The sequence below is a fragment of the Passer montanus genome, unplaced genomic scaffold (genome assembly GCF_014805655.1).
Source record: "Passer montanus isolate IOZ18808 unplaced genomic scaffold, ASM1480565v1 scaffold99, whole genome shotgun sequence".
NCBI classification, from domain to species: Eukaryota; Metazoa; Chordata; class Aves; order Passeriformes; family Passeridae; genus Passer; species Passer montanus.
The window spans coordinates 359,036-379,408 of record NW_024375367.1 but is presented as its reverse complement, the minus strand read 5'-3'; the positions used below and the strand labels follow the sequence as shown (position 1 = coordinate 379,408).

General features: G+C 39.2%; 1 protein-coding gene across 1 annotated transcript; it reads left to right on the top strand.

Annotated features, from left to right (window-relative positions):
- Nucleotides 1-3,790: 3,790 nt before the first annotated feature.
- On the top strand, nt 3,791-12,401 carry UFM1 (ubiquitin fold modifier 1). The gene is made up of 6 exons (XM_039696643.1): nt 3,791-3,878; nt 3,967-4,023; nt 4,714-4,771; nt 6,904-6,943; nt 7,326-7,358; nt 11,049-12,401. Coding segments are annotated over exons 1-6 (258 nt in total). The 5' UTR covers nt 3,791-3,876; the 3' UTR covers nt 11,117-12,401.
- The last annotated feature ends 7,972 nt before the right edge of the window (nt 12,402-20,373 follow it).

Sequence of the window (20,373 nt, the reverse complement as noted above, 5' to 3'; positions counted from 1 at the left end):
CTTGTTGACTTGTTGTAGGAGAAGGAAACTGTGAGTTCCAGTTCCCTACTTGAATGCTCAGCACTATATTGTAGCTAACAGAGACTACAGCAAGGAGGATAGGAAGGAAACAAACTGCAAAGAATAAAAGCAGGCCAAGCACCAATAAACACAGATCTCCAGTACTTTCTACGCTGTGCTCTGTCTATTGTTCTGCTTATTTTTCTCAACTCAATTACACTAGGCCCAGCCAGATGCAGTACAGGCACGTGGGATGAACAGATTCTATTTACTGCAGTTATTTTCTCTTGCAATGCTATTAACAAATAGGTCTTGCCCAAAGAGTTGTCAGAGGTATTCTAGCTCATCTCAGTAACATCCACAGCATCCAGGGGGTTATAATGTTATTTTCTGGTTTGTAATTTTTTTTTCATTTTCTTAACCTAAAAGCTTTCAATTGAACAACTGTGTTTACATATTGCCAGATCCCAACTGTTTTAATTAATTGCTGAAATTGTCATTCCTTTTGTCATTTACACAGCTAGAAATGTCAAAGTTAGGTCTCATTGCTGTAACACAACATATTTGAGTCTGGGTAATTACAAGTTGTAGAAAAAACAATTTTTATGAGGAAATAATTTTTTCTCTGGCTTCACTCACAGGGAAAAAAAAGGCAGACTTTTGTTTTAAATGAACCAGTTTTTCTGGAGTTGAAGAGAATGTTGTTGTATATAAACCCATTAGGGAAACACAATTCTCTAAACCATCCCTGGCCTGTTTGCAGACAGGACGAGTCACATTAACTCTCCCAATTAAAAGAGAAAAATCATGCACATGCTCCTTCCTCTATTCACTGTAAATTCTCATAAAGGAAAAAAATCAACACTGCCAGCTTTTTAAACAGGTTGAGACAGCATAGGAAAATTCTGAATTTGCAGCACTGAAAAGATCTTCCTTTCATGAAATCACTTGCATGCCTGACTGTGCATCAGAAGATCCTGATCCTGTGTGTTGGGTTTGCGTGGCAAGGTTGTGGTAGAGGCAGGGACTACACGGATGTCTGAGATGCTGTCAAAAGCTTCCCCATGTCCAACAGAGCCAATGCCAGATGGCTCCAAGATGAACCTGCTGCTGGCCAAAGCTGAGCCCACCAGCAACAAAAAAAAAACAAAAAAACCCAAAACCACAGAACAGCAGAGAAAGGACTGAGAATATGTGAAAGAAGACACTCTGCAAGCACCAAGGTTAGTGGAGGAGTGGAAGGAGGTGCTCCAGGTCCCACAGTCCCAGGAAGGACCCACACTGGAGTAATTTGTGAAAGGAACCATACAGAAGGGAAGAGGTAGAGAACTCTGAGGCAAAGTTCAGTCCAGAAGGGAGAGGGGGGAAATTTTTAAGATTTCATTTTACTTCTCATTACCATACTGTAGTTTGATGAATAATTTCCCCAAGTTGAGTCTGTTTTGCCCATGGCAGCAATTGGTGACTTAACTCCCCCTGTCCTTATCCCAACCAATGAGCCTTTCTTCATGTTTTCACTCCCCTGCCCAGCTGAGAGTAACAGAGCAGCTTCCCTGTCAGCATCCAGCCAGGGTCAGCCCACCACCCCCTGGCATTACCCTGAAACTCTTGATGCCTGCTCAGGATACAGCTCCACAGCATCTCAGCTGACCTAAGGGGCAGTACAGTATCACTGCCAACCATCTCTGCTTCCTCATGTCCTTCTCTGTTGGTGGTTTCTGAGGATAACCACATTAAATCACCTAAAACGAAATTTTTGGGTGTTTTGCCAAATCAGTTCCCGGAACAGATCCTTTACCTGGCCACAAGTGTCGGTTCCTTTGCTTGACAGAGGACAAGACCACGTGGCCAGAACACAGGACTAGCCAGGCCTGGATTTAGACTGTTCTCAGCACTAACACACGTATGCTCAAACTGGATTTAACCAAGTAAATCTGGATACTAAACACAGTCCAGTTCCAACAACATGGAGATTTGCATCTGTTTATTTCCTCAAAGGGGAAGTACTTATAGTGAGAGGCCAGAAATCAATTGCTGAAAAGATGAGTCTTTTATTTCACATCTGCATTCAACACCTTGGAAAACAGGAGACAGCAATGCATTAACGAAAGCTGCAGATAAGAAAGCTACATAAGCCAAAGCCATAACATAATACATACATAAAAAACCAGCTGATTTTGAAAAGGGCAAAGATAAATATAGGATGACATTTAGCTAAATGCACTAAATGCAAGGTTAAATACTAAGAGAGGACTATTAATTAGCTCCAATTTCAAGTGTGATCTCTTAAAAGCAGGGGATGAAAAAGCCATGAGATCATTAATGGATTACAAGATGTGTACAACTCTCAAATTCAATACAGCTATGAAAAAAAGACAGTAACATAAATGCAGGAGACACTGGAAAATATGACTGCCATTGGACAAGTTGATAGTGAAATTCTTGGGGTTTTACTTTTTTTTTTTCAGTTTGGTCTATAATTTCAGTTTGATCTATACAATAAAAGGCTTTGCCATGACCAGTTTGGCAATCAGTGTGTGACACCAAGCACTTCATCTGCAGTGAATGCTGTCCTTCCTACAGACAGCAAAAAATGGGGAAATCTGACAAAATATATTCTGTAAGGAAAATACTGATACAGAGTTGAAAACTCAGTCATCATCTGCATTAGCAGATACACGACTACTAAAGGCAAAGCTACTTTGTGGTTCCATGGCACCTTATTAAAGAGAAATTGATTTGTCCGAAGTCACAAACAAAACTGGAACCTACTGTTCTTCTGCCATAAAAGTATCCATCACTATCAAACAAAACTCTCATTCTAGCTCCCTCATCACAAGGAAGATGTGAACAGTTTTAAGTATTAAGGGATAGGTATCAGTGTTTGCATCCACTTTTGCCTGCGTAACTTTAACAAGCATCTACAGACCAAAATTATTAGGGTTGGAAAGGACCTCTGGAGATCATCTGCTGCAAACCCTTGCCAAGGCAGGTTCCCCTAGAACAGACTGCACAGGAGTGTGTGCAGGTGGGTTTTGAATGTCTCCAGAATGGGAGACTCACCGATCTCCCTGGGCAGCCTGTTCCAGCATGTCTCCAGAATGGGAGACTCCCCGATCTCCCTGGGCAGCCTGTTCCAGTGGTCTGTCACGCTCAGTGCTAAGTTGTTCCTCACGTCGAGGTGGAACATCCTGTGTTTCAGTTCCTGGCCATCGCTCCTCACCCCATCACCGGGAACCACTGAAAAGTCTGGCACCACTCTCTTGGCACTCGTCTTTGGGGTATTCACATGCATTAATGGGATCCCCTCCCAGTCATTCCTCCAGATGCACAGCCCCGGCTCTCCTCTCTCCCTCTGGTGAGATGCTCCAGACCCGTCACCATCTTGGTGCTCTTGCGCTGGACCCTCTTGCACTGAGGAGTGCACAACTGGACACAGCACACCAGATGTGGCCTCCGGTTACCAAACCCCCCACTCCTACATACTCCCGGTGTGACCACAGCCCGCCGATCCCGCAATCCCGGCCCCGCTCCCTCCACGTCCCGCCTGCGCCTCCTTCCAGCGCCTGCGGAAGCGCCGGGTCCCGGTGCCGGGGTCCTACCTCGGCCGCGGAACAGCCACTGCCACTGCCTCATTAGAAAGCCTCCCCACCATTCTCCGCTGCACCTCAACCACCCCTCAGCCTCTCTCTTTCCCAGCTGCAGTATGGCACTGAGGAAGAACGCGGCCGCTCCCTGCCTCATAGCGGGTCGGCGGAGCATGTTATCTTCCCTTTGTGGCCAGGCGCGCCTCGGGCAGCTCGGAGCCGGCGAAGGCCCCCGGTCTGCGGGCGGCGCTGACGTGTCGGTGGGAGCGGCGGCGGCCCCGGCAGCACCATGTGAGTGAGGCAGGGAGGGAGGGAGGCAGGCAGCTCCCGGGGTCCCGCAGCCCCCGCAGCCAGCCCTCACCCTCTGCTCTCTCCGCAGGTCCAAGGTCACCTTTAAAGTGACGCTCACCTCGGACCCCCGGCTGCCTTACAAAGTGTGAGTGCCGGCGCTGCGTGGGGCGGCGGGGAGTGAGAACGGGGCGCATCCCGGCGGGGCGCTCCGCTTGTCTCCCTCCGTCTGGGGGGAACGGCGTTCGTCTCCCTCCGTCTGGAATGACGGGCGGTGTCCGTGGCTGGCCCTGCTCTCGGGGCTGTCCCGCTTCCCCCCGCTGCCGTTCCCCAGAGTCGCAGAATCTTCCATGTTGGAAAAGATCTCTGAGATCGTTGAGTCCAATCTTTGCCCGGTCACTGCCTTGTCAGCCAGACCATGGCACTGCGGGCTGCCTCAGGCCTCTCTTGAACATCTCCAGGGACTGTGGCTCCACCCTGGGCAGCCCTTTCAATGAAAAATTTCTCCTGACGTTCCACCTGAACCATCCCTGCCACAGCTTGAGGCCGAGTTCTCTCCTCCAGGAGAGGACATTGCTGTGGAGCTTACTCCCACACCTCCTGAGATTTGTCACATCCGCTGACACTAAAAGGTGTTCCTGTTCTCTGCTAAAAAGGCTTCTCTTGAAACATCTCACACCCCCCCGGGACCTGTCCTCCCCCTCTTCAGTGCTTGCACAGCTTTGGCCAAAGTATTTCCATTGGTGAAAGTGAAGTTTCAGTCAGTAGTTTAACAGCAGATAAAGTTGCTTTTCGGTTTGTTTTGGCAGCCACGTATTTACTTGTGTTGTGGTTTCAGGTTAAGCGTGCCTGAGAGCACACCTTTCACAGCTGTCCTCAAGTTTGCTGCAGAAGAAGTAAGTAGAGAGTGATGATGTTGGTTTTTAACGTTTTGCATGTTCTTGAAAGCTAAAGCTTTTTAAATGATAAAAATGCAGTGCTTAATTCAGCACAAGGAGCTGCTGTTTGTTACAGATGGTCACAAGCTTTACTGGTCTCAGTGGGGGCCTGGCAGAACTTGCAGAATCCTAAACTTAGTGATCCTTGCTCAATTTATGCATCAGCAGATGGCATTGAGGTGACTGGTTTTAGTAATTAACTATTTTATAACAGTGATATAAAAATTTGTGACAGTGAAGAGAATTAAAAGGTACTGCTGTTGGATACTTAATACTGAAATTTCTCATGTGGAATATCAGGAAAGATCTTCAGAATTATCAGGCAACTCTTAAACTCTTTTCACATTCGCTTCTAGTAATGTCTGACTTTGGAAGACAGAGAGTTTTTGATTGTGGAAGGTATTGAGATGAGCCATATGGCATAGATTCAAAACACTGTTCTTCAAGGGAAGATGTGGATAGCATGTTCTTTGGTTTCTGTGTGTGGATCTTTCACATGGAATCCTATATCATTAGGTGTTTAAATTGTCCACATAATGTGTTTGAAGAGGTGTATCATGTTTCAGATGAAGCACACAAAGATTAAGAGGCTTTCACTGGATGTAAACAGTAAAATCGAGTGCTCAGAAACACGATGAGTCTCTTCATCTGACTGGCAGAAAATCAGCTGAGAGTGTGTTCTTGCAATTCTCCCTCTGTCTTTTTAGGAAAATGTGGGAAGTTTTGAGTTATTGAAAATTTCTTTTGTTTGAGCATTGCAATTGCAATGAAGCAGTTAGGAAGGACAATAGACTCCACATCTTGAGTCTCCTTATGTTGTTACTGTTACACAGTTACAGTATGTTCCTTATGTGACAGAAATTACTAGAGGAGACACAGCTTGTGGGGGGAGGTGGTGGATTGGTTTTGTTGTAAATTTACTTGGAGAGAACATTATACAGAATATTGCTTGCTGTTAAAAATATTTGATTATTTAATTGGGGGTTTTTACTATGTTTTCCCCAGTTAGTTTTATTCTGTATTAATACAGCTGTGCCAACACAACCCATACATAGAGACCTAGACTGAAAGTTTAACAAGCAAGTGTGAGGTACCAGAAATGAGTGTGACTGAGTAGTTGGAGATGTAGAAAGGGAGGTGCCATTTCTGGTGGGGGTTGCCATTAAACCTGTTAACTCTGCCTACTCATGGAACCACAATGTTAGTTAGTGATAGGGTCATATGAGTAGTGAATTTAGAGAATCATTACTGATTTAAATATTCATATTTAGGAAGCCATTCTTTTAATTGGTGTGCGTATTTTGAGTATCTATGGGAGTTTGACCTCAGGCTGTTCTGGATCAGCACTGAAGCTTTTTACATCTCTTTGAGACCAGGCAGAATGAAATGCTTTGTTAGCAAAGAGCAAACAAAGATTGTTGAACTCTTTGCCAGGAATGAAGCCCCTTGTGAACTGGCATTGAAAGGAATGACAGATAAGTTTTGCGTTATGTGAATGTTTCTTCATTCCTTGAACTGCATAGCTTAACATTAACTTATGTAGTGAGTTGTGATTCAGGAACCAGTTTCACAGTACCTTAAGTTATACATATATGGAAAAGATCAAAATTTGGGCAAAATTGGTAGTTGTTCTTCAGGGGAAGTGCATTATCCTCTCTGTGATTAAAACTCTCAGGGCAGAGAAGTGTTTAAGTTCTGGCTATTTGGCCTTAGCAAGTTTCTACTGAGACATCTCTCAAAAACTTAAAATTTACCAACTCATAACCAGACTTGTGCTAGTTAGAAAAAAACTCATTTATAGCATGTGGTATCTATTGGGTTTTTTCCTTCATGTTTAGAGCTACCTGGTACATGTCTCAGGTGTACATTTGCATGATAGTTAGAAAAAAATTTCCGTTACCTTGGTGGAATTACTACTAAAGTAGTCATCCATTTTCATTAAAGTTACTTATATCTATAAATCTCAAGGCCCTATTTTCTCATTTTTTTGGTATGTGAACCAGCTAAAATCACAATTTTAATATTACCCATATATTTTCGGCTTTAACTATGTCTCTTATGCTGTTTTGTCCTACTCTTATTTCCCTTAGTTCAAAGTTCCTGCAGCAACAAGTGCCATTATAACAAATGGTAAGAATATAGTTTATATATTTTTAATAGTTTTTGTATTGAGGTTTCAGTGAAAGTTTATTGATAAAATTAATACTTTCTCATGTTTCACAAACTCTACTTACTGCAAATTTAATAATATTGCAGCATTATTTAAATTTCTTATGCATGGGGAGAAGGTACTAAACCACTAATTCAGATTTGTTCAAGTATATAGCTTGGACTTCTCTGTGCTGAAGCTTTCTTGTGGGCTTCTATGTGTTTGGCTATAGGAAGTAGCTGCATGATGACCTGATGTAATAGTTGTATCTTGCTGGTATGTTTTTTGAGCTGCAAGTTTAATGTAATAAATTGTAATATGCTTGCTTCATCTTCTTTTTTCTCATTTTTTCCTTCTTCCTAGATGGTATAGGAATAAACCCTGCACAGACAGCAGGTAAGTTACTGTGTATGAATCCCAGTATTTAAAACTTGTTATTTTTCTCCTAGTCTAATGTATAGCATGTGAGGTTTTATTACATTTTTTTGTTTCGTCCTCTTAAATGGGAGGACATAGTTGAAATGTAGTTGAAAACTACAGTCATTGTAGTGTGTAAAAGGTTAAATCCAAAAAACAGTGGGGTTTTCCTGTTCTGTGTTTATTTAGTTCTGTGAAAAAGTGGTGAGCTTCTGATCTTCAGAACTTTGCATTTAAGTTGCAGTCTAAAAGCCACACAGTATTACGTGCTGCTGCAGTAATAAGTAACAGCTATATTTCCTCCCCTGCTCTATCTAATTCAGTAGTCCTTGCTGTTCTAGCAGCACTTACCATGAGATACTTTTAAAAAAGTAAGAGTTTTAGAGCAGGAGCTCTAGGGGCTTTGGTGGAGTGTGTTTTCAGAAGAGTTGGATTGGAACTAGGTGCTCATAAAGGTCCCTTTCAAATCCAAACATTTTTTGATTCTTGCTGATAGCTCTCTTGTTCTCACAAGGGGGTTCCATGTCAGAAATCCCTGAAATCAGATGTCAAGGCTGGCTGTGAGAGAAGATTTATCTCTGTCACAGGAAAGTGTGAGGCCCTTTCCCATCACCTCCTGAAATAAATGGAAACAGAGTACAGAGGTTGAATTGTACCAATAATGGTCTGCTGTCCGGAGGCAGAGTGTGTGGACTTGTTCTTGTAAAGCTATACTTTTAAACTAATTGGGAAATAATTGCAGTACTCTAATCTTAAACCATTTGAGAAGAGAGTGGAACAGAGTATTTTGGTAGAAAGTTATGAATATTTCTTACCTGCTAAGTACTAGTAAAAATGGATTTGCTGCTTATGGAATCCAGTCATCCTGTGAAAACAGAATAATTTTACTCTTGCTTGCAAACATGATGAATGGTTGATGGAGACTTGCTGCTATTTTGGTTTTTGCATGAAATCCATGCCTCCATCTATCTGTCTCATTTATGCCCTTTGATGTCAGTCATTACTGAAGGTGCCACAACAAAAATAAAACAAGGTAGTATCAACACACCTTGCTGTGTAAACTAGAGAGTATAAAGTAAATCCTTGCAGAGCACAGAACAGTATCTGATGGTGAGAAGAGCAGTTGCTTGACATTAGTTTTGGAAATTTTTTGGAGTTGTAAAGGAAACCATTTAAGTGTGGAGACCTGTTTCTGAGGTCTGTGATTGTGTCAACAACATTTGAAAATTAAGATCAATTAAGTGTATGGCTTTCTGCTCTGCCAGAGACTTCTGTCCTGCCTTAGTACACCTGGATTATGATTTCACAGGTGTACTGCCTCAGGCAGACTTCTCAGCTGATGTTGTCCTCATCATGATCCCATGACCAAGTGTATTAAAACAGATGCTAAATCTAATAATTTACTTTACTTACTAGATCATCACCCACATGTAAAGCCACAATTTCACATGACCACTGATGAATACTTAGGCAAAATGGTAAAATTGCTTAAGGTACACTTAGGCTGTTTCTCTTCCTCAGCAGTATACTTTAATTTTGTATTATGTAGCTTAAATTAGTTGTAGCTTAATCCTTTAAAAGTAAGTGTATTTAGAACTGCTTGACTGCTGAATGAAGGGTTCCATAAAGCAGTTCATTGTACTTGAAGCTGTGCATATTGAATTCCCCTTTCCAGTTGATTTGCTTTACCTCTCCTAAGCTCTTATAAATATTGAGGAATTATTCAGTAGTATAAGACAGCATCACATGATCAAGAAACAGGTAAATTAAAGGCATCTAGATGCAAAATGTTGTCATCACTGCCTTATTCTGCAGATGTAAAATTAGGCACATGGATTATGTTTTTTTAGCATAGGTGTTCTGGCAATGCTATGTGATGTTGCCCTTAGCTGGAACAAAATGAACCAGTCCACAATAAAGCAAACCTCCAAAATCAACCCAAACAAAGCAAGCAAAATACAGCCTACACCAAACCTAGTGCTCAGACCAAAATCACTCTTCAGTTTATAGGTAAACAAACTTAATTTAGGTTTCAGCTTCTGTTCAGCCTCATTAATTGGTATCTCAAAATCTACTTTTTTCCCTTCTTCTTTCTGTTTGTTTTTTTTTTTTTTTTCATCTATCAGAGTTCCTGTAGTTTTTACAGTTACTTTAGTTTTCAAAAACTTCCAAATAAGATACACAGAAATAAAATTTTAGTAATCCCTGAGGATTTCAGAGGTTTTGTACTGTTGCACAATTTCTCTTCCTTTCTGAAAAAAAAGCACTCAAGTATGACTCTCATTTTCCTTACATGATTTCATGGAACAGGGGAAATGAAAGCTGAAAGAGCTAGGCTTAGCACTTAATCCCTGTATTGATTTCAGTTCTAAATCCTTGATAGTTCAGGGAGTAGTATGCTCTAACTTTAATAAAACCAGTGTAATATTCATGATGAAAACAGACCAAGGTGAGGTGAACTACTGTCTCTGTTAGATGCAGCTGAAGCCTGTTTTAAAATGTTCAGAATTTTATGATGGCCATAACAAAAGGATGTTTCCAATCTAGAATAGTAAGGTTAGTAGGCAGTTCTCTGTTTTGCTGGGGAGACAGGTTTGCATTCAGTGGGTTTTATAGATCCCTTCAGTACCAGGTGTTGGCAGGTCTGTAAGATCAGAATGTCTTCTGAGCATTAAAATTAATAAAACGTGTTATTTTGAATTAGTTTTCTAAGGGTCATTATGTTGAATATATACAATGATTTTGATCCTGATCCACTTGCTGGAGTTCAGAAAAGGGTAGCTTTGTTCTAATACACAGACAATTTAAATGGATGTCAAGTACCTTAATCTTATTTGTGAGAGCACTCTACATCCCTGGAATGGGATGCTTGGGAGAGAAATAGAATTACTCTGGTTTAGAAGTTAATTCAAGCTTGAATAAGGAATCAAATATAGTTCATTCTGTGCAGTAGTAGTATGAAGTAAAAAAGTAAATATTCCATATATTGTTAAGTAAATATATCACTTAGTGATGTGGTTTCATTTACTAATGTTGCATTTAATAAAAAAATAACAACCTGAATACATCAAAAAAATCAACACATCTAAATATTAGAAACATCTAATTTTTATTATGTCTTCTTGAAAAGACTATGATAATTAAGACAATACAGTAATAAATAAGAAGTTCAAATGGATTTTTATGCTAAAATGAGACTAACATATGCTTGGACATTTGGAGAACCTTCCTAAAAGAAAAGTACAATTGAGATTCTGGACTTAGAAGTCAATAAGTACTGAACCAAGGAGAGAACTAAAAATGAAGAAAAGCATGAATGACCTCAAGAAAACAAAATAATTGTGGAAAAGTAAAACTTTGTTTTCTGTTCTTGAAATTATTATGGCATGGCTTGTAAGTAAAATGAGGCATTTGAGTGTGGAACTGCAGAGTTTGAAAGGCTGCACTTTGCAAGGCCTTGCCTTTTCATTTAAAATAAAGAGCTCTTTGGTAAAAGAGAGACAAGGTAAAATTATGTGGAAGCATGAAAACTTTGTTTCTGGTATATCAGAGGAATTACTATGAAGCTGTTAAACACTGACTTAACATTGTTATCCTTTAAATGTGTTCAGTGAGGGAACATTGTATTTTCTTGGTTAGTAATACATCCTGCTTTCTTTCTTTGTTTAGGAAATGTGTTTCTAAAGCATGGTTCAGATCTACGGCTCATTCCCAGAGATCGTGTTGGGAGCTCATAACATCTCCTGAAAGCTGAGGAATAGGTGACATTGCTGTGCAGCAGAGGTCTATTTATTTTGGAACTCCAAAATGCAACTGATGAATTGGACTTTTTTAAAGCAAGCAGAAATTACTTCCCAGGATTTGATTTTTTTTCTTTGTAAATGGAGATAAGGGTTCATTTTCCTCTAAAAACGCAGTAACTCATGCACTGATTCTTTCCTGACTAGTAGAACAGGCTGATTGCATGTTATGTTGCTGTAAGAAAGACAGACTTCTCTACAGGTGTTATTGACACCACAAGAGTAAACACAGCCACCATCAATAGATACTTAAAATACTGGATATTGTTGAGCCTACATCATGAAAGGGAAAATTTTTTATGATGTTGCTACAAAGAAATTATTCCTACTATGTGCTAAAAGTTGGGGTTTTTCCTGTATTTTTTTTCCTAAAGTTATTTCCATGTGAAGGGGAACAGCTTTCACCTGGCTCAAGTATTGATCTCAAGTAGAGGGGAAATTTCAGGAGTTTATTACTCAAATAAATAAACAGCCAAATGTTCCAAAGTAATTCTAAGATTTAATTGCTGCAAGTATTTGAGATCAAGGAGAATGCAGAGATTTTTGTGCTTTAAGACTTCATTTTGACGTACTGTGAAGTTAAATTAAACTCGGTTTCAGAGAATTTGTGAGACCTAGTCTCCTCACATGAAGTGCCATCAGCTGGGAAGGATTGAAGTGTAATTGGGAATGTGTAGACTGGTCAAATATGTCATTCCTTTTTCAGTAAACTAATGCTGGTTCTTTCCAGAAATCTTGGTTTTGTTGCTGCCTGTTACATGGAAAACAGCATAGAATTCACTGAAATATTTTGTTCAGATTAGAAATTGCCTTGTGTACACTATAAGTTGTGTATTTTAAGTAGAGAAGTTGCTGCTTTTCTTAAAGTAATTGTCTATGCTGTGATTTAATGTATTTGGCAAATTTTTACCATATTGCATTTTTTTTTCTGTCTTCTACTGAGTTGAACAGAAAGAACAATGGGTATTGCAGTGCTTGGTTAAATGGGTATTCTCACAAATACAACTGTCCTGTGCAATCATTGTGCTTTAGAAAGATGTTCAGATAATGTGTCAGATAATGCAGAAGTACAAAATGCCCTTCTGAGTGGGTGTAAGATGAGGAAATAAAGAAACTCTCCAGAAATCAATATTTGCCTATAAACAGCTTCCAAATTTAAGATAAACTGTAAAATCCTGTATTTTTCTTTACTTTAATAAACAATTAAATGAAAAAGTGCAAACCTTCCTCTCCTATTCTTAGAGTTTGAGAATAATTAAAAACTGTTCCCGTTAATTTTTCAGCATGCTTTGGGATTAATTTTGAGCCCAAAGATAGTTATTATGCAGAATTCTACAGAACACTGCCCCAAAGGGCAGAGTGCCTTGTTTTTTGTTAGTCTAATGCCACAATATAATTAGTATGAATAAAATTAATTGCTTGTAATTTTTAGCTGCAAGTCTCTTGATTGAGAAAGCACCTCATATTGGAATATAACAGACAGGATTTTTTTTTTTTCCTGTCTAAAGGTGCAGTGTTTTTGAAAGGGAATCATGGTTAACTGCATTTTGAAACTAGGATGCTCTGATGTTTACATAATTGAGGGTTATGTAAAAATCATTTTGTGTGGTGGCTAACATTTCTCACACTGTTACTTAGGTGGTAACAGAACATAAAGTATTTGATATACTGCATTGCAGGTAGTTTATGTAATATGCTAAGAGTTTGTTCATTTGGAAAAATAACTGATATTTTTAGTACTCTGTTCATTACGCCTTTGTCTCAATATGGCCTCTAAAATCTGACTGTGGCTTTTCTGTTTGGTTAAGAGATTATTTCAATGCTAAAACATATTTACCAAACTTTGCAAGTTGATTTGATCTTTGCAAGTTCATTTTGTGAAGTCTTGTTTGACATGGTTGTATAGGAAACTTTAGGTTTCTAGGGCTTTGGAGCTGTTAGAAGATTGTGGAAATTCTGTGCTCCCAGATTTGGACTGGGCTGTCTGTCCATACTTTATGGTGTGCTTTGGAAATCAACTCTTAACTGGCAGTTGTGTTGTTTTCAGCTCTGATTATAACCTGAATAGTATTAAAGAAAAGATTTTTTTGGTGTTTATGATTCAGTTTGTTGCACCTTTCCTGAGGTTAATTTGAAGAGTCTTTTTTCTGTATTCTGCATTTATAAAAGGATGGCTGATTTATGCTACAAAGATAGTCTGTGAAAAAAAATTTAGCAGAAGCATAAATTGTGAAAGGTCTCACCAAAACTTTCAAGTATCTTTAACTTTTCTTTTGGTTTATACGAGTTCATAGAAGTTTTATTTTGATAAAATTTAAGATATCATGGACATCTTTTAGGGAGGAAAGCACAATGATGTGATGAAATACTGTAGAACAGGAGAAGTTGGAAAATGGCCCTGATAATAAGCTCTGTCAGAAGTATGTTTTTTTCCCTGTGTTCTTGTCACAAAATCAAATCCAACTTTATTATGTGTTTGAGTTGAAAAGGCCATTTTCCTTTCATGTTGTTACTAAGTAAGAATCATAAAAATTGTTGACAGTAGCTCTCAATAGTTGAGAATTCTTATTCTTTGTGTTTAGCTTGATCACAAAAGCCCAGCTCCCACCACTGCTCCAATGGTGTGAGGAGCAGTCGGAGTAAGAGAAGGAGCTGTGCCAGCATGGCTGCACAATGAGTGGATTCTGAAGGTGTTGGAGCACAGCAGTCCTTTGTGTGGCAGCATCCAGGTGACCTTTAAACAGAGCACTTCAACGGTGCACTTGGAAAAATTCAGTTCTGCAGTCATCCTGGCAGTGCTGTGGATACTGTTCCAGTCATTCCAGCAGGAGTGCTAAGCTCCAGCTGGATGAACGTCAGTCCATGGGCAATGCACAATGTTCAGAGTTCAATACAGTATACCCAACAGTGTGTCTCAGTAGTGAATTTCAGCTGCTGATGGAAGGTAAATAAATACTGGGGAGTATTCACAAAAGCAAGTGTGATCTTTTTGAGGCTAATCTCTGCAGGCTGCTTCTGAAGTTAACAAGTTAAAGTACTCCAGAGAGATTCAGTGTAGCTAAACAAATCTTCAGCTCTGAATGACTCTGTGAGAAGCCTTTATCTCTTCACTGGCTAGAGAAAGCAGTTGAGGCATTAACCTGCAGGGGATAATGTTAACCCTTCTGAATGCCTTCCCCAGCTGATCCTTTTCCCCTCCCTTCAATATTATGTGTTATGTACCTGTCCACTCAGTCTGGTTTGGTCTTGATTAACACATGATGCAAAGTGCCCAGGGACTTGTTCAAAATTGCAAGAACCTTTTTGCACGAAATCAAAACTACTTTCTAATGTAATATAATTACTTAAATATAATCTTTTTTCCTTTTGCAGCAGGTTCAGGTCCCTTGGTGGTAGTGTGAGGAAGGCTTGTCATTTTTTACAGAAAGCTTTGCCAGGTTAAAATTTGTTTTGTTTACAAATAAGAAAATATGTGTACTGAAGAAGAAAACAGAAGATTCTATTACTGCATCTTTTCAGAGTATGGATTTGGTCTCCTTTATCTCTGAAGTGGTTAAATGTTCCTGGCAAGCAGATTTTGAAGGGTTTTGAATGTATACAAATAAAAGGACCAGGTGCAGGTGCTCCTGTTTACTACTATGAAGACAAACCTGAGGCTGTGAGTGGGAACTGTCAGTGTCTCTCACTGCTGAGAAATACCAGATGTGGTAGCAGCTATAACAACCCTAGAGGCTTTTGATCATTTTAATGGAGAGAATTGCTCTTTGATTTTGGACAATAGATAAATTTGTTTACAGACCTTGAAAGTAGTCTTCATCTGGTGGGAGTGAGATCACTGTCCACAATCCCTTTCACTGCTCGTGATATTTGAAGAGAAGGCTGGGACAATCTGGCCACTGAATATCTGGACTTCTCCCTGTAGAATTCTGTCTCAAAGGTAAAGTGTGAACTGAGAAGTGCAGCATCTATATCTTCAGAAGACTTAGTTGTGATAAAAATCCATTGCTCTCTGATGAAAAGCTTAAAATTAAAAGGGGGTGGGGAATATTCTTTGTCTTACCTATTGAGTCATGAGGTCATTTTGTAATTTGAGGATCACATTGTGCAACTTCTCATAGAAGCAACCAGATTTTAGTAGTAGATGTTTGCTATTAAACATCTTAGAAATTCAACTAAAGAGCTGAGGACAGTTTGTAAGACAGTACATGTGAAACAAATAGATGTATGAAGCATATCTAGGGTACCCTTGCTATGGATGACCAGAAATAGCTTGGTTTTAATAATGATGTGTGCTTCTAATGCTTTAAAAGCATCAGACATTATTTTGAACTGCTTTTCAGGTCTGTTGTTTGTGAAGTAGCTTTTGATTGCTTGCTAGCTCTGCCAAAGCGCTGTTAATTTTTACTTTGGGCCAAACATCGTGCTCTGATTTTTGTAGAGTTCAGAGATGGAAATGCTGCTTATGTCTCAAGCTGGGTTTATGCAGACCTTGAATATATATCTATGTGAAGTGACTGACATAAGCAGCACTCATAACTCCCCTGAGGAAGGGACCTTAAAGATCATCTAGCTTCAATCCCTTGGCCATGGGCAGGGATGCTTTCCATTAGGCCAGGCTGCTCTCAGCCATTCTGTAAATTAAATTTTTTATGTGTAAATTGAAAACAAAAAGGCCATGCTGGATGTAGCTAATCGGCTGATGTTTATTGCAGTAGCTTTTTAAACCGTGGGAGGAGGAAGGAGTAAATAACATTGCTGTAATAAAGTGCTGTCAGGCAATTCATGTTGCTTGAAAAATTAACATCTTTAAATTCATTTTTGCATTGACATTTCCAGTTAGTAGAGACCCATTAATTTGTGACAGGGTTCTGTTCTATTGCTATGGGCTCTTGAATAGTATACGAATAATAGTGGCTAACAATAAGAGCAGCCAGACATCCTTACCAGCAGCACGAAGGGTGAAGGTTTGTACAAGCACTCAATGGCAGTAAAGCACCACCCATGCAGAGCTGCTTATTAGTACATGAGCAAGAGCACAGTACATTTTGCCAGCTGTTCTGTAGTTGACATGATCCATTATAGGTGACAGTGATAATCAAATGGTCTTGTTATTTATGTCAGGTTCATTTAATTCCCACTTCTTGGCTAAATGCTGTTCCAGATTAATATGTGTGTGTAGCACAGAGTGTCCACAGTGACCTCAGATAGTCATCATTCTTATTTCATGACTGTTTTGGACAGCTCCAACTCTGCCCAGGAGAGGTCTGTTCCACAGTGTGATTTGCAGGACAGTCAGTTCTGTGGGGCCTCACATCTGAGAACCTGTCGTTTAAAACCTGACGTTTATGCATTTCATTTTTATTTCTCATCCTGTGGCCATAAAAGTTTAAGGTGAAGAGCTTCCACTGATTTTCAGCCCTTATAGTCAGGGATTGCTGAAGTTTAAAGTGACTTATCTAAATGTCTGTAAATAACAGAAAAGCAATTTTAGCCATGTGATTTTGTAAATTAGGCTTCAATTTCTTTCACCCTACTGAAATGCCAGAGGAATTTAATAATGTCAGAAAAATTTGCTGCCATTAAAAAAATTAAGGGAGAGTAAAAAATAATAGAGGATTTAAAAATGAGAGCACATGGGTACTACAGGGCCTGATGAAACCTGACATCCCATTTCAGTTTTGCAGTTCTCAAAATTTTCGTTGTTGACCACTGCCCTGTCATTATTTCACTACCCTGACTCCAGACACTTCCAGTTATGAACTGAAGAGGTGACTTGTCTCTAAACATCTCTAAAGAAACATCCTGCTTTCAATTCTGATCATTCAGGGCTGTCATCTGTCTGATATCAATTATACTTCACTAGCAGACATCATGTCTTTTGTCATTGCAGTAGTGTAGAGTAATTTATCTTTAAATTATTAAAATAATGAAGTTTACACTGGGAAAGTCCTTACACCTAAGGAAGCATAGCAAAACTTAAGTTGTCCTCTATTCTAAGTTAAAGTTATCAGGTATTTTTAGTTCTCTAAAATGAAGTTGAAAGAAAACCTGTAACTTTACCACGTCATCCTGAAAGTGGCAGCTATCAAAGTTAAAGCATGCATTCTTCTTCACATTGTGCCTTAACTGCGAATTTTATTTTAGTTTGAACAGTGAGATCATCTGGAAAATGAAGCCTGTTAAATTGCTGCTGTGATATGCCTGCATTGATTGATGACCTCAAATTAGAATGGCAAGGAAAGGCTGTAACAGCCTCTCGTGTTCATCACAAAATTAAGATAGATAATAGTAAAGATGTTTTAACTCAGGATTTGGCTGGTTAGGCAAAATTATTTTAATAAAATCTTGCACAGTTTTTTTCTGAACATTTTACAATTGATGATGCTTAATGCAAAACAAATTCCTGCTTATTAGTGCTCAAATATTAGTTTTAGTAATGGTATGAGTGAGGCATGTCACTGCACCCCAAATCTTGTACACTGTACTGCAGTTCATGTTCCAGTGTAAAAGCTAAAGGAAGACAAATAACTATTTCCATTATTTAGTGATGGTGGACTGGAACATCAGTTCTGTCCAAAAAAGAAAAAGAAGGAACCCTGAACAGTGAAGTAGCAAATAAACAGTTATGATATCAGTGAAATGTATGATGATCTACTTGAGCTCATGCAAAATTTTTAGTATTAAAAAATGTAACAGTCCTATGGGTGGGGAAGATCTGCAACCAAAATGCAGACTGTGCTTCATTTTGGTTTGCCAGAAGAATCCTCAGCACCATTCCATTTGATTTAATGCAGAAGACTATATACAAAGTTAATTAATTTCTTTAATACAGTAATTCTTCAACTGTTTTTGTTGTTGACTTGTGTGAGTTATATGCATTCTACATATGTACAATTTCCAAAGGTATCTAAAACAGTTCTGGAAATTTGTTAGGGGACCAAAGTTGAAAAAGGCTGAATAAATGTGACCTGGTGTAACTACAGGTCTTACAGTATTTAAAGAATAAGGCAAGAATAAGTCTAACTGTATTAGAAAGTGTTTCTGCAAACGTGGTTTGCATGCAGTTTAAAATGTACTGCCAGTCTCTGGAAGTTTTGTAGACCAGTGTTCTACTACACTTAGATGTAGAAAGTTTTAAACAAGCCCCATTTTAATTTGTGAAAGTTAAGCCTGCTTCTTCTTCCTCCTTTCCCAGCATATATTTAGGACAACCAATAGGACCAATGCCTGCAGGTGCCTATTTCTACAGACCCTAGGAGAAACCTGGTTAGTAAATTCATGCTAAGTGAACTGCCAGCTCAGGTAAGATGGATGCCAGTCAGGGAGGCTTTTACAAAAATAAAGAATGCACCAGCACAGATGGGGAAGATGATGCTTCCTGTTCCCTGCAGATCATTGGTTTTATGAGCTTCTTTAACTAACCACAGTACTGCTGGTCATAAACATAGGCAGTTTAAGAATCTGAAATCAAGCTAAAAAAATCTCTGTAGATTATGCTTTAATTAAACTCCTGTCAGAGGTATTCAAGCAATAAATGAATTTAAGATCTTATAAATAACTCTGTCAATTAAATTAATTTCTTGTGTCATACTTTTAAAGATGTTAATTTTTCTTCTCCAAGGTGATTTTTTCACTTAGGTTAGACTGCCATTTTTACACTTTATCACAGAATATGCTGAGTTGGTAGGGATCCACAATGATAATCAAGTCCAATTCTCAGCCCTGCACAGGGCAACCCCAAGAGACACAGCATGTGCTTGAAATCATTGTCCTAACACCTCTTGAATCTGGTCAGGCTCGGTGCTGTGAGTAGTTCCTTGGAGAGCCTGATGTCCAGTGTTGGTTTGCTTTTTTTCCATAGATTTCTCTTCCCATCTACTTTTTAATAATTTACTTCTTCCTTTGTTTTAATCCAATTCAGATTGTCTGACATTACCTTGTTCCATCACAGCTCTTTGAATTCCATTTTTCTCATCTTTTCCTGAGACCTTTCCATAGTCCTGATTTTTGTTAAATAATGTAGGGAAATTAAAGAAGTCTCTGTGGCTAGCTTATTATGGATTGCTGAACAATCGTCCTGCCTGTTTTGCTTTCTTAATCTCCAGTCCAGCTGATAGCCTGACTATATTTTTGTTCTTCCTAGCCCCAGGACTAATTTGGTGTTTAAGGATGTGCTAGAATATTAATATAGGTCTCCTCTACACCAAGTATAGTTTCACCAATAACAAAAATAAAATCTGGCAAGCAGAACACAGGCTCCAATATTCTGGAAACACATTATGTCAGTCTGGACACCTCAAACATTACATTAGTTTTGTCTGCTTCTTCATGTGTTCTCCACATTGCTTCAGTAGAACTAAGTCTGTGTTACTCAAAAGATTGAGAGCTGGAAGGCTGCTTTGTGAGCTAGGAAGCCTAATGCTGTTGTGCCTCATTTTCCTCTGTAGATTTCTCTTTGTTTTTAACTTTTTGGTCTGTTTATTTTCTCTTTTTCATTTTTTAGTGCTTTTTTTTTCTAGAATACTTCTTAAAGTATACTTTAATTCCATTATCCTACAAATCCACCATACATTTTTCCTTGCTAGCTACAGCAGCTGATAATGAGTACAGCCAGCTCATGCAGAGCAGTGACAAAGATAATAAACAGAGCATAAGAAACTGTTTCAGCATTTTAAAATAATCCTAACTGCAGTAAGAGACTGTAAAAATTGTAGTTTACTCAGTTAAGGAACATAGGATTTTTGTGTTAATGGAGGCATGAAAAAACCCTTCTCAAGCAGTGAGGGGCTTCTCTTAGGCAGATGCACAGAACTGCCCTCTTCTGTGGAGGGAGGGAACCTCTCATGCATGTTTTTGATTGTAAGTGGGAGATGAGCTGGGTGAAATTACCTGATCTAGGGAAAAAAAAGGAGGTGAAGTTACAGCAAGAGTAGCATCCAAGAGTCTGCATATCTTGAAATAGGATGTCTCTAAATGTGTGTGAATTCCTGACATATTTGGTGCTGTGCCCCCACACCCATGCATTGCCTTTTCTCCTGCTAAAGAGCATTTCCATCAACTCATTACTGAGCAAAGGTCAGTTTATCTTGAATAAGGGTAGCAGAATCTGACAGATTGACACCATCCCACCCCACACACAGTGCAAATCTGCCTTCCCTTCAGAAATGTGGGTTTTATAATAATGTAGGGTTTGT

What these genes read in the sequence shown, in the direction of transcription:
- UFM1 (XM_039696643.1), top strand. An exon ending in CCCCGGCTGCCTTACAAAGT is followed by an intron (nt 4,024 to 4,713) that starts GTGAGTGCCGGC and finishes TTGTGGTTTCAG; the next exon opens with GTTAAGCGTGCCTGAGAGCA. An exon ending in AAGTGCCATTATAACAAATG is followed by an intron (nt 6,944 to 7,325) that starts GTAAGAATATAG and finishes CCTTCTTCCTAG; the next exon opens with ATGGTATAGGAATAAACCCT.